At 46.8% G+C, this 23,661-nt stretch overlaps 2 protein-coding genes across 10 annotated transcripts in view; one reads left to right on the top strand and one right to left on the bottom strand.

The window, feature by feature from the left end:
* The first annotated feature begins 85 nt into the window (after positions 1-85).
* On the top strand, positions 86-2,234 carry ap4s1 (adaptor related protein complex 4 subunit sigma 1). Its single transcript, XM_084438526.1, is given in 6 exon segments — positions 86-336; positions 500-646; positions 941-1,027; positions 1,187-1,252; positions 1,698-1,717; positions 1,719-2,234. Coding segments are annotated over 5 exon segments (453 nt in total). The 5' UTR covers positions 86-336; positions 500-508; the 3' UTR covers positions 1,861-2,234.
* Positions 2,235-2,255: 21 nt separating this feature from the next.
* Positions 2,256-23,661, bottom strand: part of hectd1 (HECT domain containing 1) — a 42,759-nt gene continuing 21,353 nt past the window's right edge. For 2 of the 9 annotated variants that reach the window (XM_084438509.1, XM_084438510.1), the window contains exons 26-43: positions 21,013-21,897; positions 19,446-19,667; positions 18,694-18,872; positions 17,010-17,172; positions 16,640-16,862; positions 16,290-16,344; positions 15,810-15,992; positions 14,685-14,892; positions 14,096-14,306; positions 12,502-12,703; positions 11,997-12,134; positions 11,323-11,801; positions 10,983-11,141; positions 4,820-4,898; positions 4,539-4,632; positions 4,205-4,355; positions 3,502-3,646; positions 2,256-3,276 (exon numbers count right to left, since the gene is read on the bottom strand). In XM_084438509.1, coding sequence (XP_084294635.1) covers positions 3,139-3,276; positions 3,502-3,646; positions 4,205-4,355; positions 4,539-4,632; positions 4,820-4,898; positions 10,983-11,141; positions 11,323-11,801; positions 11,997-12,134; positions 12,502-12,703; positions 14,096-14,306; positions 14,685-14,892; positions 15,810-15,992; positions 16,290-16,344; positions 16,640-16,862; positions 17,010-17,172; positions 18,694-18,872; positions 19,446-19,667; positions 21,013-21,897 — 3,914 coding nt within the window. In that variant the 3' untranslated portion in view covers positions 2,256-3,138. The remainder of the gene's footprint in view (positions 3,277-3,501; positions 3,647-4,204; positions 4,356-4,538; positions 4,633-4,819; positions 4,899-10,982; positions 11,142-11,322; positions 11,802-11,996; positions 12,135-12,501; positions 12,704-14,095; positions 14,307-14,684; positions 14,893-15,809; positions 15,993-16,289; positions 16,345-16,639; positions 16,863-17,009; positions 17,173-18,693; positions 18,873-19,445; positions 19,668-21,012; positions 21,898-23,661) is intronic. The other 7 variants (XM_084438512.1, XM_084438513.1, XM_084438516.1 and 4 more) reach the window with 5 other exon arrangements.

The raw sequence follows: 23,661 nt of genomic DNA, 5'->3' as shown, positions 1-23,661 counted from the left end.
CGGGGTGAGGGAAAATTGTGTCGCATTGCATGACGGGACATATTCAGCCTTTTCCCTGTCATCCAGCTACTGTAAATGACATTCCCGAGCATGCGTGTTGCGGTCTACTGTCCTTCGCTTCCTGGGAGACTGGACAAAGAAACATTTATTTTTATTGAAACCATAAGCTATTAATGTATGCCTTTGAACTCTGTATGGAGTCAGACACCGCCACTATGGACAGGACACCCATCGTTGACATTTTCTATGACTACAATATGTTGTCTGATTAGGCCTAATCACTCAGAAGAAGCTTGTTTTAGCTACAGTATCTAGCTACACATTGCTGATCCAGTGGTGAGTAATGTTTTTGGAAAGGAGCCTTACTGTACACACACAGATATTTGCAGATGCTGTGGAGGGTGTCTGTCAACCAAAAATACTACTGAAAATACTTTATTTACAGTATAACAGTATATTATCAGATTAAACTTTGCATGTCCTCCCTCCTCTCCTCCAGGTGTCCAGCATGATCAAGTTCCTGCTGATGGTTAATAAGCAGGGCCAGACACGGCTGTCCAAGTACTATGAGGCGGTGGAGGTGTCTAGGCGAGTGCCCCTGGAGGCCGAGGTGGTCAGGGGATGTCTGTCACGCAAGAAGGAGGAGGTCTGGTCTGGCAGTCTCTCCAGCACATCCCTTTCAGCAGTTGCATATAGCCTACTGTATTACATATAGCCTACTGTATAAGGGTACATTGGACAGTGTTTGAATAGATACATACTGTCTTGACTGCTGTTTACCTATCACTTTATTTTATAGCCTACTGTCAAGCTTTCATTTCTATGAAGGTGTAATCTGACCTCAGACGTGGCTGTGTTAGTGTTAGTGTATTGTACTGACCCTAAATCTGGTATGTGTTTGTAATGTCCGGACCCTGATGTGAGTCTGTTGTCTTGCCAGTGCTCCTTTGTCGAATACAAGGACTTCAAGCTGGTGTACCGCCAGTATGCTGCTCTCTTCATAGTGGTGGGCATCAGTGACACAGAGGTGAGGGGTCTGCCAGGAAGGAGAATGAGCTGTAATCCAGATTAATACAGTATTTACAATAGCCTATAATATGTAATCTCTGTGGTGTGATTTTTGGGCCAGATTAATGTGAGGCATGGGGAGAAAAGTTACACTATGGAATATCCTTCTCTCCCACAGAATGAGCTGTCCATCTACGAACTGATGCACAACTTTGTGGAGGTTCTTGATAAGTACTTCAGTCGCGTGGTGAGTCCAGGCCAGTGTTTGGTTGGTAATTTCTCAGTACAGTAGTTAGTATTAAATAATCAGTCCAGCATTTAAATGGCGTTTTCTTATCCCTGACAGAGTGAGCTGGATGTATCCTTTATCAAAGACCACCAGTTGTCTTGTTGTGACCTTGCTTGGAGGGAAAGCAGGCAGTGCTTTGTCCATGTGTATAACTTCCCTGTGTGTGTGAACACGTCCATCTATCTGTGTGAAAATGTCCATCTATCTGTGTGTGAACACGTCCATCTATCTGTGTCTAGTGTATCTTTAAAAGCAGGCTAGATTAGTCTTAATTATCCTTGGTGGGCCAATGTAGTTTACAGCATGTAGTAAAAACACAAAGGCCACATTGCAATAAATATACACAAACAAAAACTATACAGCAACAAAAACACTAGCAAAATGAAAAAAACCACTACAGCTATCTAGGCTGTTTTCCCTGAGCTGCTGTCCAGATCATGTTCAACCTAGACAAGGTGCACATCATCCTGGATGAGATGATCCAGAACGGCCACGTGGTCGAGACCAACAAGAACCGCATCCTGGCCCCCCTGCTGGCGCTGGACAAGATGGTCGACTCTTGAGGCTTCTCCTCGGTCCGGATGCAGCGAAGAGGGTTCAGTGTGCTGCTCAAGCCCAGGAGGGGTTATACACATCTCAGAGTAGTGCTGATCTACCATTCAGTTGTGCCTTTTGAGTAGTTATATACAGTATACAGTGAAACCTACTCGGATGTTTTGTTTAGTGGCCCTGACCACATTCTGCCTGTGTAAAAATGGACTGATACTTCCATCAATAGACCATCAAATCATGAACTTCATAGTTCTATTGATGATCAACAGTGACTCTTTGAGAATGTAATCTGTAGAAAAAGCACCTGATCCACTGGGTCTACCATAGTTCATTTCTGTTTGCGGGATGTTGCTATTATCTAAATAAACAAGAGGTGACAACACAATTCATACTTTGCAAACATTTTAATGATTATTTTTTGGAGCATACACATTTGAAAATATCTGTTTACTTCAAACTGCAACTTGAGTTAAATAAATGTTTATAATATACAAAGAAAATACAAGGGAAAGCATAGCTTGCTTCTTTTTTTTCTTAAATGTGCCTTGCACACAGAACCAGTGTTTTTCTCTCTATAGCTTCATTGTAAAATGACACAGATGCACTCTGGGACTTTGATCATGTGATCCTTATAGCAGGGCGATGGACAATCAAAACATACCGATGGACGTCATACTCACACAGTAACCAAAAGGTAAATGAAGAGGAGAGGAAAATGATAAGCATGTGCATGATTGTATGCAGTAAGGATTAAGTAAAAGGAAGGAAACAAAATAAATCCTAATATTCAAACAATGCAGGCACTAGTAAAACTTAAAACCAGGGGGGTGGGGGGGTAAGGTATGGAGGATGGCCAAACACTCTACGGCAGTTAACTACAGAAGCAGGTGGATGTTCTCCCTCAGACTGGGGTGGAGGGGGTCAACGGTGTGGAGAGAGAGGTGGCGTCTGGAAACCAAAAGTAGTATAGAGAACTTGTACACAGATGCAGCGCAGCCAGAGTGACGGGTGAGGAGAGTAAACACACACGCTCCCCATCGCTGAAGCCCTTAAAGCAGTAGTGTCCAGGGGAGGGAACATGGGGGAGGGGGTTGACCCTTCTCTGTATCAGTAGCTAGTAGAGTCGTCATTGGACTGTTTTTCTAACGGGGGAGGGAGGGGGGGGGGGCACGGCTTTGTTTCTTTTTTTCTGCAACAAAAACATGACAGGCTTCGTCTTCACCACCAGAGGGCGATGGCTACTTGGTTGGTTGGGTGGTCAGTCAGGTGAGGGAGGAGACGGAGCATGCTCAGTTGAGGTGGAAGCCCTTCTCCATGGTAGCCGCCAGGAGGCGCTCTCTCATGATGTCCTCCGAGGAGTACTCAGGCAGCTTCAGGTAGTGCACACACGTGTTGACCGACGGGTAGCTGGAGTCTGTGGCGTCCACCTGAACCACGCAACACAAACACATGGTGGGTTTAGTAAGAGTACACTGTAATAACACTTACAGTATAAAAGCTTGTGTAGAGTCAGTCCTGAGTGAGAGCTTGGCTAAGGCTGTGAGGCCTTGTCAACCACCGTCTGCACTGCCCTCCCTTGCCTATGACTCAACGATACAGGCTACCAATCAGTCAGTAAGTGTGTGTGTGTGTGTGTGTGTGTGAGGCATTACCTTGCGGACGATGGTGAGTCGCGGGTGCAGGTTGGCCAGGCCCCCAGGGGGCAGCGTGGAGCAGCCAGTGGTAAACTGGAGGAAGGCTTTCCTCTCGTCTGATGACATGCCACACAGAACCCTGACGAAGCGCAGGAACCCCGGGCTGGGGAGAGGAGGAGGAGAGGGGGAGGAAGAGTGCAGGTCAGCAGCTGACGAAGTCAGGATAAATTTTTTACCCTGAGTAAAATGGCGGAAAACTGAGTTCAGGTGACGTATTTGATGATGATTTGACATCAAACTTGGGAATCACAACTTTCCAAGTACCATTGGAGATGTACTCAGATCACGGGCAGGAAAATAACTTCTTATATATGCATTATCAAATCAAAACAGACAAAGGAGTGGATTCATTGTCCAGGGAATACAGCATCCAAGCACACAATGCTATAACCATCTACACATTTGAAGCCTTTTAAAGGAAAAGTATTGTATATTATTAACAATTACAATAATGAACAGGTTTGAAATGTAATGGGGGCACATTTTACAAAATATTACAAAATGAAAATGTTTGTATTTCCCCCATTTCACAAGCAAAGCACAATAAGAATGAATCCACACAGGCCTGTTTTCAGTAGACTGTGGTGTCTCTCTGTACCTTGGTGGTGACTATATTACAGTGTAACAGTGTAACAGAACTAGTGCAGAGTTCTCTCTGTACCTGTCTCGTGTGTAGCCTAGCTTGGGCTCGGTGTAGTTGACGATGTCCTCCGAGGTCCAGGAGGGAGACTGGTTCCCACACAGGATCATCTGCACCTCCTTATGGCTGAAGGAGCTCAGCTTCTCCATGGGGAACACTCTGTTAAAACCCTCTGGGGGGAGGAAGAGAGCAGGAGGGAGGGGTGAAGGAGGACATGGAGGAAGAGGAGGAGAAAGGAGGGGTGCTTGTGGTTTGAATAATGATAGCCACTGGCAATGCCCATGGTTTTGATGGATTTCAGCTTGGACTGACTATATGAGACAAGTATCAAACAGTCTGAAGGTAAAGGTTTTACCTCTGAAGGCCTCCATTTGTTTCTGGATGCCAGTGTGCATGCAGAAGTCAAACATCAGTTCAACATACTCCTCAGCATTCTCCATGGTCACCATCTGGAGGGGAAGGGTAGGAGAGAGGTTTTTACAGAGTTATTAGAGTGATGTCATATGCGTCTTATGCACTCTACCGTCTCCCAGTAGATGAAAATGTAATGTTGAACTGAACAGAGATGAACATCCATTGCAAAAGGGACTGGAGAAAGTTCTATTGTGTTGTATGGTAAGGTTTCTCCTGTTTTACCTCGTCATCTCCGTTGGGCTTCAGGTCCACAGCAGAGAAGCCGTGCACCTTGGAGGATGGGCAGAACTGGAAGTTCAACCTTCAGAGATGGAGGATCACGTTAGTTCACGTTCACTGGCACCATGCATGTACTGTACAGAGCAGAACTAGATAGGAGGTGGTGGGTTTTTAGTTTCAAGTTTTAATTGCCATATGCAACAAGTACAGGTACATTGGAATTATTGATCCGGCTCCTCTCGACAGTTGCTTATCAGCTCCTGACTAATAATAATCCAGCAGGGGTAGCAGGTGGCCTACTGCTGATGTTTGGGGGGGGGGGGGGGGGGTAATAGTCCAGCAGGGGTTGCAGGTCTACTGCTGAAGGTTGGTGAGCATGTCACCGCCTGGGGGAAAATGCTGTCATGGAACCTGTTTGTTCTGGTCATGATGCTCTGCCATCTGGAGTCTCTGGACAGTAGGCGGCGGAACATAGCTGGGGTGGCTAGTGTCCTTCATGATGGAACAGAGGACAGCTGGGGTGGTTAGTGTCCTTCATGATGGAACAGAGGACAGCTGGGGTGGTTAGTGTCCTTCATGATGGAACAGAGGACAGCTGGGATGGTTAGTCTGTTTCGTAATGGAGACAGCTCTACTGCGGCAGCGTAAGATGTAGAGGTTGCTGATAGCCGGTAGCTCCACTCCCATGATCTTCTGCCCTGTTTTCACAACCCTCTGGACGACCTTCCTGTCCTGGGGCCTCATTTATAAAACCTTGCTCAGGATTCGCGTACTAAGGGTTGCGGACATCCGCAAGTTCCAAAAGGTACGCCCAACGATTTTCCGATTTATAACGAAGTGCGCACGCACGTCCCACGCCGGTTCCCCATTATAAATCTCAATCACCTCTAAACTTGGCGCACGTGAACGTGTGTTTTGTGATGGCCAGTGAAATGCCTCCAATTCACAGAAATCGATACAGCCCAAATCTAACATGACGTGGCACGCAAACGTGGCAGCAAAGAAGCGGAAGCGGCTCATGAGCCACTTGTCATTGGCCAGTAGGTTTTGCCGGTCCCTGATGGACTCGCTCTCTCCGAATTCCTTCATCCACATCAAACAGCAGTAGGCCTACATATAAAGCAGCAATTGTGCGTCATTACGCATTGGAATTGCATGCCTTTTTATACCCACCCACGGACATGATTATAGGCTATGGAACAGGTGCGATTGTCATTGACAATATATGAACCATTGTTTGATTGTTTGATTTCATTTCTGGGTATAGGAGACGATACAGGGATGACATGTAAGAGGCGAGGGCACTTATTTCCGACAATGCTGGATGTCATGAAAACAGAACAGCCGATGGCACATAATATCCATAACATCTAAGACAATTACTGTAACAGCATTCTTATCTGCACAACTGAGGCATCGAACACAGGATCAGTTTAGCCTATTTCATTCATCAAATATGTATGCCGATTTCTAAATAGGCTTAATAACTTATAATGATGGGCGCCCTATGAATGTGGATTCCCAAGTCAATCAACGAGGCAATGAAACCAACAAACAGCCTATTTCAGTGTAACACAGCTTACAGTGAATCATAAATCATCATAATATATTAGCCTACACATTGCCTGAGTAAATGTCATGCAAAACAGTGCACACTTATTTCTTGTTGCGGAAGGCAATTGCTGCGTGTCTGTCATTTTCCCCGCAGTGAGAGGGCGTTCTCTACGACTAGAGTGATTGTTGTTCTACCAAAATTGGGATTCACATCAGTGTAAATATGAAGGCTTTCACAAGTCATTCACAACAGTATTTGAATTATAGTGATTGCTTTGAGCAGTCTAAGCTGTCCACATGATTATTTACGACAATAAATAAAGGAAACATTTATGAGAATAAATAAATGAATCAATTGTTAAGCGATGACAGATCCAGTTGATTATGATTCCCGGTTGGACTGTGCAACATATGAGGGGTTATTTTGCAATATCGGATATATTTATTGTTCACAATGGTGTCAATTTCAAAGCATTTCTCGGGTTTCACTTTTCTGCCATTAGGATCGCAGTTTCTAATTTTGCCAGAAATGTGCGTACGCATGGGTGAGTGTGTGCTTGGAGGTGAGCACATTCTCCGCCATTCTCCCGTCAAGTTTTTTTTTTATAAATCCCAAAGTTTGCTCATGATTGGCGTACGCATTCTTTTGTGCGTACTCAAGCTTTATAAATGAGGCCCCTGGGCAGTGGTCTTCTTCTTCGTCGTGCAAGTTAGGTGTTGTGTCCTCTCCTCCCCAGGCTCGGGGCCATCCTTTTACCACCCCGAGCCTGGGTGAGGGGTGTATGTCTGTATGTCCTGCCTCAGTGAGATGAGACACTCGAGGATCTTGAAGAAGATGCATAAGAGAGAGATGGGGCAGTAACTCTTAGGGTCAAGGCTTGTTCGGTTTAGGGATCGCGACAACTAGGGCTCTTCTCCAGATTTTGGGGATCTTGAGTTGGCGCAAGCAGGAAGAGAGGAACGCTCTTAACCAGGACTTCAAGGCAGGCACGGCATGGAGTATAAGCTCCGGGCAGATAGAATCAGGCCCCGGGGCGTTCCCTGGATTCACATGCTGGAGGGCAGCAGTGAACTCCTCCAGTGTGAATTCACAGGAGATCTTTCTGCCGCTAGGAGTTGTGACCAGCTACTGATGGGGGGCACCACGAGAAGGTGTCTGCCTCGTCCTTAGGGAAGTGGTGTTGCCATACCAGGCTGTGATGCCTCCAGTCAGGACACTTTCAATGACGCTGCAGTAGAAGTTCACAAGCGTTTCTGTGCTCATGCCCCATCTCCACAGGCTCCTCAAAAAGTAAAGGCGTTGTTGTGCCTCCTTCAGGATGGCTTCTGTGTTGTGGGTCCAGGCTAGGTCATCAGAGATGTGCATCCCCAGGAATCTGAAGCAGCTGACTATTGGGTGAACTGTATTTTTGCTTCCCCCTGGAATATGTAGGGGTAGGACCTCTGGTATGACGGTGTTGATATGTCACTCCTGTTAGCTCTGTAAGCAAACTGGTGTGGGTCCAGTGAGTCTGGCATGTGTTGATATGTCCCATCACTCAGCTCTCCACGCACTTCTTGACAACTGGAATGAGTGCCACAGGAAAGTAGTCATTCAGACTGGTGACCCTGGTTTTCTTGGGCACTATCGTAGTCATCTTGAAGCACATGGGGATGTCTGTGTCAATGATGCGTAGATGTCATCTGAACAGGACATGACAGGAGCCAGCTGTGTAGCATAGCTTTTGATGACTCGGGAGTGGTATACCGTTGGGACCAGGAGCTTTAAGAGAGTTCATCTTCTTGAAGGTCCGGCGCACCTCAGCCTCGGATAGAGGACCGCAGGCCTTGCGTTGTAGTTGGTGATGGTCTGCAGACCCTACCACATGCTCCTGGAGTCCTGGGTACCTCGATTGTTCTGGTGGGAATGCAGCTGCTGATGCAGTTCCTGATCTGGTTGGTGGTAGATTTTGCATATCCATTCAGGTCTGTGGTGGATGTTTTGAAGTAGCCCCAGTGGGTCGTTTCCATGATTCCAAATAGTCTTTCCTGTGTTGAAAGTATTTGGTAGCCCTTTCTCGAGGTTGCAGTGATGGAAGTCCCTAGCCACAACATACACAGCATCAGAGTAGGGAGACTCATGTCTGGCTATGGCTTCCTGTAGTTCACGTAAAGAGAAGTTGCATCAGCTTGCAGGTGGATGTTAACAGCTGTAAGCATGACTGAAGCAGCAAACTCCCTAGGTGAATAAAATGGTCTGCATTTCATGGTCAAGTATTCCAAATTCTTTGAACATTAACTAGACAAAGGCCGTATGTCCTGACTCCACGCGATGTAAACTACAGTATGAGACACCTGCCTCCTCCGCACATTTTCCCCGACACCATTGTTCTATCCTACTGGTGAACAGAGAAGCAGAGAGATGGCAGTGTCACAAGTGTCTCAGTCTAGCCAGGATTCAGTGTAAGTGCTGAGATGTCTCTGGTGTCTCGTTGTGGTAAGGGTCAGCACTTGTCCATTTTGTTGTTCAGTAATTGAAAATTCACCAGAAGAATGGAAGGCAGTGGCGGTCTGGTCGCACGCCGCTGTAGTCACAAGAGGACGCCAACTCTCTTTCGCCTTTGTTTGCCGTAGTGCGGGGCGAGGACCTGGTCTACCATTGTGGTACCTCCTTTTTTCCCCGCGTTTCTTAAACCCAATAAAACTGTACGTGATTGGTCTTAGTCCTTGTTTGCACATAATTGAGTTTGGTTAATTTCAGAGCTAAAAATAAATAAATAAATATATATATATTAGGGCTGCCCCCTGAAAGTCGACAAGTCGAATCATCAGTTGGAGACCCTTACGTCGACAGATTCTTGAAGTAGAGCAGTCGTTTTTCGTCCATTTCGGTCCATTTCCCAAGCGGAATATCACAACACAAAACTGCTTTCCTAGATCAATCTTCTTGTATTAACTAAGATATTCACTGGAAAAATATTTTCCCATAGACAGATTAAGCTCTAATGCCCACAAAAATGTTTTAGTGACAGCCAAAACATTTCTTTGTTTTCTGTTCGACACGGTTGACCACAACATATTACTAGGCTGACTGGAAAACTGGCCGGGAATTTCTGGCACAGAGCTAGACTGGTTTGAATCCTACTTGAAGGACAGGGACTACTTTGTGTCTATAGGCAATTATAAAATACGAGCAGACAAAAATGACCTGTGGAGTTCCCCAAGGCTCCATTCTGGGGTGTACATGTACATGCTCCCACTAGCTCAAATTATGGATAACAACAAAATGTTACCATAGCAACGAAGATTTATATAACCATATCACCAGGGGACTATAATCCCATACAAGCGCTGAGTAAGAGCATTGAACCAATCAACGATTGGATGTGCCAGAACTCCATCAACTAAACAAAAATAAAACTGAAGTAATTGTCTGTGGAGCCAAAGAAGAACGATTAAAAATGAGCGCTCAGCTCCTATCAGTAATGCTAAAAACCACAAACGAAGCCAGAAATCTTGGTGTAGTCATGTAGTCACCTGAATTTTAACAGTTATATTAAGACAATTACAAAGTCAGCCTACAATCACCTGAAGAATATATCAAGGATTAAAGAATGTGTCTCAGCAGGATCTGGAAAAATGTGTTCATGCGTTTATCTTCAGTAGACTCAACTACTGTAACAGTGTGTTTACAGGTCTCTCTAAAAAAAAAAAAAAAATCGATCAGACAGCTGCAGCTGATTCACAACGTCCTCACTAAGACTAAGTGGATCACATCACTCCATTTCGAAGGTCTTTACACTGGCTTCCTGTCTGTCAAAGACTTGACTTTAAAATACTGTTGTTGGTTTATAAAGCACTGAATGGTTTAGGGCCAAAATATATTTCTGATCTGCTTTATGAACCATCCGGACCTCTCAGGTCGTCTGGCACAGGCCTGCTTTCTGTCCCGAGTTAAAACAAAACATGGAGAAGCAGCGTTCAGTTTTTATGCTCCACATAGCTGGAACAAATTTCCAGAAAACTGCAGGTCTGCTGCAACTCTGTTCTTTTAAATCAAGACTGAAGACATATTTTTGCCGCTGCTTTTTATTAAATCAAATAATTATTCATTTATACACTGCACTATAGCTTTTATTCCTGTATTTTATTTTTCCTGCATTTTGTTTTAAATGTCCTTTTTTGCATTTCGTTTTATATGACCTTATGTGTTTCTTGCACTTCGTCTTGATGCTTTTAATGTCTCAGGTAAAACACTTTGAATTGCCTTGTTGCTGAAATGTGCTATACAAATAAACTTGCCTTGACTGCTGCCCAACACATGATCCTCTTCGCACACGCTTTCAAATGCGCAGTTGAGGAGACTATTATCAAATCGCCCAACCCTAATTTAGGCTATGGAAAACATTGTTTAACATCCACCCTCTTCAGTGGTGAAGTCTCTACGTTTTTAGGGGCTTTGAGGCGGAGTCAGTCAGATAGAGCATCGTTACTGGGGTGTCCTGAGCCCAGGGGAGGGTGTAAGAGTGGTTGTGTTTGTAGGAGTGTGTGAAGGGGGCAGTGTCAGTCTTACCCCAGGTCATCTATGCTCAGGAGAGGGTGTAGGGGCAGTGGTGTGTGTGTGGTGTCTTACCCCAGGTCGTCTATGCTCAGGGGCGGTCCGGAGCCCATGGGATTTTTGAGCATGAGGTCCTGCAGGCGCGTGTTCTTCTCATCCTCAGACAGACTCTTGTTACCCAGGATCTGCCTCCTCTTCACAGCCAGCTCCTTCACCTCCTTCAGGAAACCAGCCCTGGGCGAGGAGGGGCAGGAGGAGGAGACAAAGATCGTAAGAGGCCGATAGAAACAATATGTAATTTTACAGCCAAGGAGATTCTGGAAATCATGTAAACAAAATAAGATGTAGTGAGTGTGTGTGTTTGTCCAGTACCTGTTAGGGTTTAGTTTATGTGTGTGCGTGTGTGTGTGTGTACCTGTGAGGGTTGACCAGCTCAAAGTCCTCCCAGGTCAGTATGCCGTGGTACCAGGCGGGGGGTTTGGGCTTGGGCGGGTCCAGGATGAACTCGGACTTGGAGTCCTCGTCAAAGCTGCCCACAGAGTACGTATCCTGGCTCTCCTCCGTCGAGGCCTCTGATTGGATCTCAGAGAAGAAGTGTCGGTCGGGGTCGTAAAGGTGCGGTCCGCCGTGAGGGCCGGTGCGTGATTGGTAGAGCAGCTTGCTCATGTTGGACTTGATGTCGCCCATGCACAGCAGCTTGAAAAAGGGGCGGGAGATGGGCAGGTCCACCAACCGGTTGTCCTGGATGCACTTGGCCAGGAACACGCCCAGGAAGAGGAAGAGCTTGGTGAGGCGTTCCAGCTCGTCACTGTCCTGAGGGAAGGGGGCGGGGAACAGGCCGCAGGAGCGCTGGACGTAGTAGCCAGGGGGCTTCAGACCCCCACCCAGGTCCACCTGGAAACACACGCACGCACACACAGAGAATTTTTAAAGTTTTTTGTATTAGAGTGTCCATGTATCATGTGTGTGAATGTAGCACCAGTATACAGTATGTGTTACAGTATACCACCAATATACAGTATGTGTTACAGCATAACACCCGTATACAGTATGTGTTACAGTATAACACCAGTATACAGTATGTGTTACCTGTCTGGACTCGTCGTCGGGGAAGTCATCATCACACAGCCAGATGCCCAGGGACGTCCTCTGGAACTCCGCTGCCACCAGAGCGTAGAACTCCAGGGTGGGGCCCAACCCGGTCCCCTCCTCCCCCTGGAACTCCACCTGCGATGGGAGACAGACAATACCGACGAGAGAGAGACAGGAGAAAGACAGACAGACATCATGTTTAGTATCAACATCTGAATCGCTGTAGCCTCAAACTGACGGACAGCAGCGTATCTCCCACTGCCGGTCCATCTGTACCCTGCATGGAAGATAACAGTAGGTTGCTCTTGGTGCCAGGGGATGATCGCCACAGTGCATAGATGTTGCTTTTAGCGGCTGAAGTACCATCTGCAGTCAGAACTGTGACAGCCTGTCGTGTGTTCTAACATACTGGTCAGGCCCTCATTGTAAATAAGGATTTGTTGAGAATGACGAGCCCGGACATGAATAAAGAACAGTGTAGCGTCTCAGCGTGACCTCTCACCTCCAGGACGGACTTCCTGTCAGCATGGATCTGCATGACACTCTCCGCCCAATCCATCATGCTCTCCCCGCGTGGCACCTTCACCCGTTCGTGTTTGAGCCGGCCCACACGGAACTCCCCTGGGTCGTCCCTCCGCACCGTGGTCGACGGCCGGGAGCGCTCCATGGTCGCCTCGCGTCGGTTCTGCAGCCACACGATCGCCCTGACGGACACGCGGGACACAGAGGCGCGGTCAGTATGGACACAAATGTGGGATTTGGACATGAATTTCAGTTTCCAGCTATAATTTTGAGCCAGACCATTACCATCTAGACCACTACCATCTAGACCACTACCATCTAGACCATTACCATCCAGACCACTACAATACAGACCACTACCATCCAGACCAGTATCATCTAGACCACTACCATCCAGACCACTACCATCTAGACCATTACCATCCAGACCACTACAATACAGACCACTACCATCCAGACCAGTATCATCTAGACCACTACCATCCAGACCACTACCATCTAGACCAATACCATCCAGGCCACTACCATCCATCCCTTCTGAGGTTGCATTAGGGCTGCTCGATTAATCGGATTTTAATCTAGATTAAGATTTGGGCTGTCAACGATCATTAAAAATAAATAATCGCCATAAAACGATTTTGCATAAATCCAAGTGCACCCTACACTGCAGAGCTATACTGTGCTTGACCCCTCCCCCACCCCCCAAAGCCCCAAAACAAACACTTTAGTTCAAAGCGAGACGAGTTGTCAAGCGAGGCGCACGCATGCTCCTCTCGAACAAAACATGACAAGAAGAAGATTATGGCAGCAGAACGAGAGGTGGACAAGAGAGCTAAAACAATGTCAGTGGTGTGGAAACACTATGGGTTCGCAGAGACAGATTTGGACCAAGTTGACACGGTGTGTAAAATTTGCTACGCAGTCGTAGCTGCCCCTCAAAGTAGCCCTTCTCAGTCCCGTTGTCGCATTCCGCTCGTTCATGCCAGACAACACTCCTTTGCCGGTCCATTCACTTTGCCGTCAAAATAAATCGGTGTCGACCTATTTAGGAGAGGCGCTCATATTTATTAAGTGTCAGATAAACATGAAACGTCACTTACCTAAGCAAAAGGGTCTATTTTAACAAATGCTGGGTTTTGAAGCCTCGGCGCAACCATTAAATAAACTTATTTAGACGCGTTCTGTCCTAGTGAAATTATTTTTCCGAGGTAGTCTTCTTCTGTGGTGGTGGCGGTGCTTTGAAGCTTCTTTATTTATCAGTTTTGGCACTTTTATTAATTTATTTATCGAGGTCAAGGTTCACTATTTGTCTCCCATGGGAGAAATGTATCTAATCCAAAGAACATTGTTAAAAAGAAAAGCCACTGTCAACATTTAATAAATTAATTGTTATCAAAGTCAATAATTTGATTTGTTAAGAAAATGTTAACTTTTGATTAAAAAAAAATATTCTATGAATAATCGTGTTAAATAATCGTGATCTCAATATCAATCAAAATAATCGTGATTATGATTTTTGCCATAATCGAGCAGCCCTAGGTTGCATTCAATTTTTAAAAAGCAGCAATCCAGACCTGGAGGCGCCGAAGGCCGTGCAGGTGAAGTAGAGCTGCCTGGTCTCAAAGGGGATGAGGAAAGGACACTTGCTGGTCAGCTGCTCACACCAGTCGGGCAGCGCCCCGCTCGCCAGCGCCAGGGGCTCCTCGATCTGCTGCAGGATCTTGGTGGTCACCTTCTTGCTGGTGAACTCCTCAGGGGAAGCGTTGAACTGGAGGTCCTCCACATCTAGACAGAACAGGCCGTCATTAAAAAGACTCTCAGTTGCTAACTGTAGTGCACTACCATTGTGACAGATGACCGTCTCTGGGGGATGTATTTTGGAGGCGAGGCCTAGGCGCTAAAGCATCGACTAAAACATAGACAACAGCAAAACAGGTCATTTAAAACACCACATGCATTAGCAATATGAAGGCCATCTACTTATTAAGTAGCCGTTCTATAGCTAAGTGTATTGCACTCCTATCGCAGTCTGCCACCTGGCTATGTGTATGTCTGAAAGTGGTTCTGGGGAAACATACCTCCCTGTGGCATGGTTCTAGGGGGATATTTTAAGGTGACATTCCTGCAGCATGTTTACTAAGGGGACGTTTTGGAGTGACGTACCTTCCTGCAGAGTGCGCGCGGAGGCGGGGTCCCCCCCGATGATGAAGAGGATGCGCAGCAGCTGCAGGACGTCCTCCACGCCACAAGAGGCGCTCTGGCTGCAGCCCGCCCTGGCCTGCGCTGGCTCCCTGGATCCACCCAGGATGTCACAGCTCTGCAGGGCGCCCAGCGAGCCAGGGTTCAGCCCGCCGCCCTGCTCGCAGAAGTCCTGGCGAAGGTCACAGGTCAAGGGTTAAAGGTCAGGGTTCAGGGTTTTGACACCCCCAGAGTGGACAAACAGTCAGGTGGAATACTGTGGTTGGGGTTCAGTAGAGGGCAACGTCGCGGAACACTCAGAGATGGATCAGAACAGATGCATATTTATGGTTATTATTATTTATTTGTTGGTGCTATGTGGCTCCTCAATAACAACAGTGTGTTGACTGTCTACTACAGCATGTGTGCCCAAGACAAATTTCTCACTTTGTGAGACAAAGTGTATTCTGATTCTGATCAGATGTGTGGTGAGTTTACCAGACACAGATTACATCTAGAGGGACTAAAACAGCCTTTTCAATAAAATAAAAATGTCACTTACATATTTTAAATCTAGAGCTAGGCTTAATCTGTGTTTAGGAAACAGACCATGATGTCTAATTGAGAGTCATGTGGAGGCATGTCCACTCATACGTAGTCATAGTATCTGTATATGGGATGTGCCAGCGTGTTGCCCCCTCCTGAAGCATCCTGGCTCTAGACTGGGACTCGTGACATTATGACTACCTCATATCAACCTAGTGCATCATCACAATCTATCCATCACAATATATCTAATATATACATATATCTCACAACATATGTACATATATGACATCCATGACAATGAAACAACAGATTCACAATGGGGTTGGTCTAAAATCATGGTAATAATAATAGAAATATGTTTTTACATAAAAGCCAGACATTAAGACATGAAGGTTAATTAAAAGCGACAGCGACAGTTACTGGTCTAACAGGAAGCTACACATGTGACAGCAAGGAAGAAAACAAACACATAACAATACAAACAACAGTGAAGAAGGGGTAAAGAAAAATGCAAATATAATAATAATAATAATAGATATATTATCCGGTGCCATTCTATACCTTGTACGCGGCTATGAGCTGAGAACAATTTCTGTTTTTCCTAATACTTTTTTTAGAGCCGGTTAATTTCCAGTGGCGCAGGAAAGGTGAGTCTGCATTCTTCTGCAGGAACGTTATCAAGTCATTCTTTGGTAACTCATCTGTGCCAAGGAACTGTTCCACATGCTCTACAGACCAGCAGCCCTACAACAGGAAAAACCAAACGTTGGTCTTTCCTGACTGGGACCCACAGGTCGCAACACACATGCAGTACAGCAGCTGAGCCACTAGGTGGCGCCCGTGCAGTTACAGTAGCTACCACACATAGAATGACTACTGGCTTTCACAGTCTCTCCTTGGTTCTAACAGTTAGTGATCTCTGACTGCCTGTCTAGCCAGTGGTAATATTTAAACACATTGGTAACAGCCACAGGTATTCACAGCCAAGATTGTAATGGGCAGAGGAGAACAGAGGAGGGGGGTGTGAAAGGAGGTTGTTACCATCTTCCCACTCTCCTTCTCCTTGTCAGAGTCCTTCATCTCTCTGTACATGATCCTGAGGGAACAAAACCACAGCTCGTTAGAAAAACACCTGTCCCAGGGGGGAAAAAACCTTCATAGCTTAAACTCTAGATTTTAAATGAGGGGCAGGTCAGGATAAAAGGAAAAGGCTCTATTCTTCTCGTCTATCTGGACTAAAACAGCTTTTTCGATAAAAAACAACAACTCCAGTGACACATTTTTAAACCTAGAGCTAGGCTTAATCTGTGTGATTTCACGATCCAAAGGGCTTGTCCGTTCTTTGCGGTTAGAGAGCTGAGGTTGTCCCCTGGCGTTCGTGGTGTTCTTACGTGTAGGTGGGCTCCCAGATGCGCCGCAGCTTGTCGGACTTGATGCTGCCGTTGCAGGAGAGCTGCAGCAGCTTCTGGACGTAGTAGAAGATGGTGGACCTGTAGTGGGACAGGGGCAGCTCCACCTCCCGGTTGGTGCCCAGGCCAGCCACCTTCAGGACCAGGGCCAGGTGGGGCGACGGGGCGCACTCCACCTCTTCCTGGACCTCGGACCGCGGGGTGCCTGCAGGGGGGATACGGAAACCACAAGTAAAACCTAATGCCTGCCTGTGTTTCTATGCAAGTGTGTGTGTGTATTTGAGAGAGAGAGAGAGAGAGAGAGAGAGAGAAAAGAGGCATACAGAGAGTGTGTGTGTGTGTGTGTGTGTACCTGGTGGGGGGATCTCCAGGTCCGTGGTCTGCTGTACGTTGGTGCGTCCGGGCCGGGGGTCGAAGGCTGGGACCAGGGCAGAGAACTGGCGCTTCAGGACGAAGTCGTCGTCCCAGGTCCGGCGCCGACCTCCTTTGGTTTCGTACTCCTCCTCCTCCTGAAACTCACAACAGGAACAACATGCCTTTTAGATCTCGGAGCAGAGGCCCACAGCTAGGTGAATAAATATCACACATACAGGCCGGGTTCTCTGAACACAGATTAAGCATGCAACCAAGAACTTCGTTTTTGGGATTTGTTTTTTAGTACTAGGTCTTAATTTGTGTTCAGTCAACACCAGCCCATGGATACAGAGATATCTAGTTGACAGAACAAAGTTGAAATTCATTTGATTTAGCTGACAAGTCATTTATATATGCTGATTAAAGGAGTAGTAAAGGGAAAATGCATGTTTAGCCCTGTTTTAAGGTTACTTATGATCATATACAATGGTTCTGATCAAAACGTTGACAAAACTAGCACTTTTGAGAAAGTCTGATAATTGCTCTACCACCGTTTTGGTGATGCAATGGATGTGGGTGGACACCTTGAAAAATCTTTCAAAAACATGTTAAACTCGCGATTTCAAAGACAAGAAGCTCACCGAGGGGGTAATTGGTATCCGTTGGTGTTCTGACATCAAATTCGCCTTAAAGTATGAATCCTGTAGAGTTTTATTGATCATTTTATGAAATCCATTGACTTGTATTGAAGCGACCGTTGTAGGTGTAGATCAATCCGCAGAGGGGATTCAGGAAGCGGAACTACTTACGGTAGCTATTGTTATTGTTTAAGTTGCTAGGTTACCTAGTTTGCGGAAGATTACACACGTATGTGCTGCGACTAAATAGTTCTATGCTAAATGTTTAAAAAAGCCTTTCCAGATGAACTAGAATCTTACTTTATAGCGAATTATGTCAGAACGCCAACTAACACCTCGGTGAGTTTCTTTTCTTTGAAATTGAGAGTTTAATATGTTTTTTTAATGATTTTTCACGGTGCCCACCCACATCCATTGTATGACCAAAACGGTGGTAGAGCAATTATCAGACTCTCAAACGTTTTGTCAACGTTTTGATCTGAACCATTGTATATGATCATAAGTAACCTTAAAAACAGGCTAAACATGCATTTTCCCTTTACTACTCCTTTAAGGCATGAAGCCAAAACGTCCCACTTGTTGCCCAATAAAGTTTATATTTTTATATTAATTTGTGAGTGCCGGGACTGCTTCTACTAGCTGACAAGAGCACATCATCAGGTGGGCTAAGTTTGGACTTGACATTTTAAGTTGTTCGAGGAGCAAAAACCCCACCCAGGCTGGGCACCAGGTGCTCTAAATCAAGCGTCCCTAATCTCATAGAAACCAAGATCACAAATGAGGCAAGCCTCTCACAAGACATCCACAACAAAAAGACAACGAGTCCAGTTTCAAAACGGAGGTGTAAAAGGGGGCCGGTTTCCAAGACTCAGATTCCCAAGTCTAGAACTAGGAATTTACTATAGAACCAAGTTCCTTTGTGCGAGAACTAGGCTTGGTCTGTGTCTGAGGAAACCAGGCAGCCGTTAGGAGTGTAGCAGGGAGGCATGCGTCTGCTCTAGGTCTAGAGGGGTTGGTAGGAGTAGAAAGAGCAGCAGGGTTTACCCTATGTAAGTGTATGTGGAAACCCAGGTTTACCCTGGAGCGTACCAGAACTTCCTCATACTCCTGGTCCTCCTGGTTATCATCCTCATTCTCGTCGTCGTCATCGTCGGGCTCCGGCAGGTCCTCCTCGTCGTCCAGCTCAGCCAATAGGGTGTTGGCGCGACAGCTGTCCAGGAAGTCTGCGGGAAAGAGGGAGAGCCAATCACAAAGCTTTCCAGGAGGGGAGAAAGAGGTCTTGATGTAATTCAGATATTAGCCCTGGTTGAATACTTGTGTTCTTCCTCCCTCAGTCCCCAAGAAGTAAGAACCCCAAAGAACACTGGCCTCACTAACTAGCCACTGTTACTCCCAGGAAGGCTAGGAGAAAGTGTGGGTGTGAGTGAGTATGTATGTATGTCTATCTGTGTGTGTGTGTGTGTGTGTGTGTGTGTGTGTGTGTGTGTGTGTGCGTGTGCGTGTGTGAGCGTGCTTTTGTAGTACCAAGACATAGTGAAGTAGTAATCTAGTGTTATCCCTAGGAGGGTGTCCTATCATAGAGGGGTATCATGGGATGTCCTACCATTGACAGAGAGGGTAACAGAACTCTGGGATGTCCTACCCTAGACAGGGGTAACAGTATTATGGGATGTCCTACCACAGAGAGAGAGAGGGTAACATAACTCTGGGAATGTCCTACCCTAGACAGGGGTAACAGTATTATGGGATGTCCTACCATAGAGGGAGAGGGGTAACAGTATTATGGGATGTCCTACCATAGAGGGAGAACTCCGCCTCCTGCCCTGTGTCGCTCTCGCTAGACGTGGAGGTCAGGCTGGTTGTCAGCGTGTTGCTGAGCAACTGGCCCACCGACAAACCTGTGGTTGCCGTGGCTACGTTATTGCTGCTGGTTACTATAGATGTTGACATGGTAACGGTTGAGGTGGTGCCGGTGGTTGTGAGGTTAGGAAAGCTCTGCGCACCCATGAGAGGAGAAGCTGCAAACAAACAAACAAAGGGCTGGTTAGTTTTCAAACTGAAAGATAAAGCAGGTGGTAGTATTAGAGCTGAGCTGGATCTGCTAGCTAGATACCTCTACTACATGCTCAACACACTCCAGCACCTTCAGCCAGTCAGCAGTGCTGGGTGGAGAGAACACTTCTGAATCCGACAACTCAAACACTACAAATATTTTACTTTGTTTTTATTAGTGTCACACAAGAAGCCCTTGCTGGAGGACGTATGAGGGTGGACCGCTTAAGATTAACTATACATCTCAGCTTGTTAAAACCAAACTAAACCCCAATGACCAAAAGCAAAACCAAAGCAAGTCAGCGGACTGTGTGAGGCTTCATATTGTCCTTTTCCATCTTGGGAGCTCAAGTTCTGTTTTGCTACATGGATTAAAGACACTCCCTCTCTCCCACTCTGCTCAACACCGCTCATCGCTCCACAAAAGGACAAAAAGATGCCTTGTTGTATTTTGCTGCACCTTCATTTTACATCATCTCACCAATACAAAAAAAAACTTGAACTCAACTCAAACTTCAGGATTCTTAAACTCGCGGTGTGGGCCGGAGAGAAACTGGAGCAGGGAAAGAAGGCCGACACTCCGACCTTTTGAAAACACACTCCACGCTCCGTTCAGAATCCACCTGCTATGCTCTACAGTCATGTTCTGCTAAAGTACTGCTACCCTCTGGTGGAGCTGATAATGTACATTACCGTATTACTACAGTATAGCAGGCTGCGCCAATGACTCTCTACTTAACAGTATAACGCCTGTGCGTTACAGTGCCATGCTGCTGTATTACTAGTATGAACTAGGCAATGCTACTGCAATGGAGATACTCGCTATGATCTGTATTACTACAATACTACTGTAGTACTGTTACTCACTAGCTGAGCTACTGATGCTGTACTAAATTGGTTTATGCCCAAGTGTAGCTACCAGCCATAGCCTGCGACCTACCTGCCGCTATCACCTGCTCTACCTGCGCATCCCAACTGCTACGGTGTCGGCAACTACTGGTGAATTACTACTACTGCAGGGCCACTACAGCCACTACTGCTGCTGCTACTACAGAAGCCAAGTTATAGTTTACTGAAGCTAGGTTTAGCTAAATTAGGTTAGGCTAACGCTAACGTTAAGCTGGGTTGGGTTAGGCTAAACTAAGTTTGGGAATCGAAGTAACGTTAGCTAACGCATTTGTGAAGGAGGCAACCCTAGCCGAACCACTTTTCAGCACTTTTGAGACTGTCTCACAATGAGAAGAGCGTTATAAACCTGATGGATTATTAGTAGTAGTGTAGTTCCAGTACTGCTGCAGTAGAGCTACTCACTAGCGCTGCTCATCACGTTTCGTCCCAGGGTGTTGGTGTTGTTGTCGCTGCTGCTGCGGCTCAGGTTCATGTTGTTGGTGGCGTTGGTGCGCGACATGTTGGGCGCCCGCCTGACGAACGACTCCATGAGGCTGGCCTCGCGGGACGACAGGTTGGGCACGCTTGCGCTGGAGCTCATGGGCGCCCCGGCCGCCAGGAGGGAGCTGACGGACAGCCGTGCGCTGGCGGCCGAACAGAGGGGCCTCTGGGACGGCGCGTCCTTGCTGGAGGACTCAGACACGGAGCTGACGTCCGGGGAGCTGACGCTGACCAGCCCCATGGAGATGGCGGCGTCGGCCGGCGTGGGGGCTCCTCCGCCCTGCCGCGAGGTGCTGTCCGTGCCCGGCTGCTGCTTCCTATCCTCGCTCGCTGCGTCCGCAGTCAACGTGCTGGTGCTGGAGGCGGATCCGGAACCCGCCTCCGCCGACGACAGCACCACGATCGGCTCCTGCCCCTCCGCCCCGGCGGCCCCTCCCCCTCCTCCCAGCGCCCCCCCCTGCTCCAGCAGCAGCCCCTCGGCCCGGCGCTCCAGGCGCTCCAGGCGCGCGGAGCCCAGGCTGATGTCGCTGCTGCTGGCCACGCTACACACCGAACTGCTACTGCCCTTCCTGCTGGAGGACCCGGGGGGCGCGGCCGAGGACGAGCCGCCCTTGTCCGGACAGTTATTTTTCACCAGGCTGCTCCAGGGCTGCGCGGCCGCCGGGCCTGAAACAGTGGATGAGACAGGTTTGGGTGACGGCGCAGACTCAGGGTCGTACCCTGGCGCAAGCTTGAGGTCAAACTTCCCTTCAGCACCCATACGGTAAGAGTTTGAGCCACCGGCATCCCAGGTGACATCAATCCAGCCTGGAAAGGGATATGAACGGTGTGAGAGAGAGGCCCGGCAGAGAGAGAGAGAGAGAGAGAGAGAGAGAGAGAGAAACACAGCAGCATAGTCAGACAGCAGCTCCATGCTCCACACTGGACAAGAACTACACTTCACCCAGCTTACTCAATGTTAGCATAGGATGCATGGAGGTCAATTGTAATGTGATGAGATGTTCAAGGCAAATGTCTTAATCAACTATATGTATTTTGATTCTAATACTAAACTGAATGTCAGGTAGTGTCGTTATTGATCTATGGTTTATTGTTAAAGACGTTGCTATTGATCTACTGTGGTTCAATCTGGTCCAGGTGAAGCTAGGCGAGAGAACATGAGTTACAGAAAAAGCCAAAAAAAAAGCCAAAGTAGAATTTCTTTTTGAGCAAACGCAAAGCTTAAAAGCCACTTGAGGAACAAAAGGAACTGCAGATTTTTTTTTTCCTGTGTCGATGTAAACAAAATAAAACACATAATCATAATAACACAACACGCTTGGCAATGGAGTCCATTTGGGCTTGCAAATTGTGACATCAACATGCACTTAGTTTGATTTATGGAGATGATTAGTTGAAAGACGTAATATCTGGATCAACACACTGAGAAAACATGGTTGGCCAGGGGACTGGCAGGAGGCAGGGCAGAGAGGATGCTGGTTCAAAGCATGAAGGTTACCTGTTATCTTGGGGGAGAGGGGAGGTGGGGGAGACGAGGGAGGGTGGTGGGAGCTCTTCCACATAGCAAGCTAACCACAGAGTTAGGTATGGGTGACAGCCATATATATTATATATAATAGTGTATATAATAAATATATATATATATATATAATATATATATATATACATATTACATACACACACACACACAGATGGGTGATAAATTAAAGGAAAAGCCAACATAGAGTATCTTAGTAAAGTGTTGGGCCACCATGAGCCGTCAGAACAGCTTCAATGCACCCTGGCATAGATTGTACAAGTCTCTGGAGGGATGGCACACCATTCTATCAAAAGATAATCCAAACTTCCCTAACCAATTATATGAGAGGAGGCTAGTTCTGAGCGTCAACAGCGGACCCCTGGGGGAAGGGGGGTGTCCTGCTGTTGTGTCCTGACAGGTTCGGAATTTAGCATTATAAGCCATGTTATAAGGTTATTTATGATCATATACAACGGCCAATATTAACGTTTCGTCAAACGGTGCACTCTCGAGATATAGTATGGAAGTAGATTCTGATGTTAATTCTGAACCTGTCCTTTTAAGGCCTGGGGAAAGGGGCTACAGGGCAAACAAACAGGAGACAGCTGTTCTATTGTATTGTACAGGGCAGTATGGACCAAAGGAAGATTTCCATCTTTTCCTTATCTTGATCCAAAGTTGAGGTCGGCTGGGCCTGCTCAGCATTTATGATAGGATGCTCGCTGCTTAACTGTATCATGCAGTACACCTGTATGGAAGCATCTGCATTCATTATGTTTCACTCATTTATTCACGTTTGTCCTGTCATTTGTCACCCATCTGTATAGTGTATATAATAGGGGTTTCAATCTGAAACTGGCATTCAGAGATGGGTGGATCATATTCCAGCCATGCATGGGAAGGACATGAGGCTGGAGCGCCACAGCATGTGATCACACTGGAGCCTCTGACTCAGATGTGAACATATCTGCCCCTGTGGGGGCAGTGCTCAGATCATCTCATATGGCCCTGGAGCTCCTGCGTGGTTATAAAACCATTATAGACCGTTGATA

This window comes from Borostomias antarcticus (assembly GCF_949987555.1).
Source record: "Borostomias antarcticus genome assembly, chromosome: 5".
Classification (NCBI taxonomy): domain Eukaryota; kingdom Metazoa; phylum Chordata; class Actinopteri; order Stomiiformes; family Stomiidae; genus Borostomias; species Borostomias antarcticus.
Note: the sequence above shows the minus strand (reverse complement) of the source record. Positions and strands in the feature narration are given on the sequence as shown.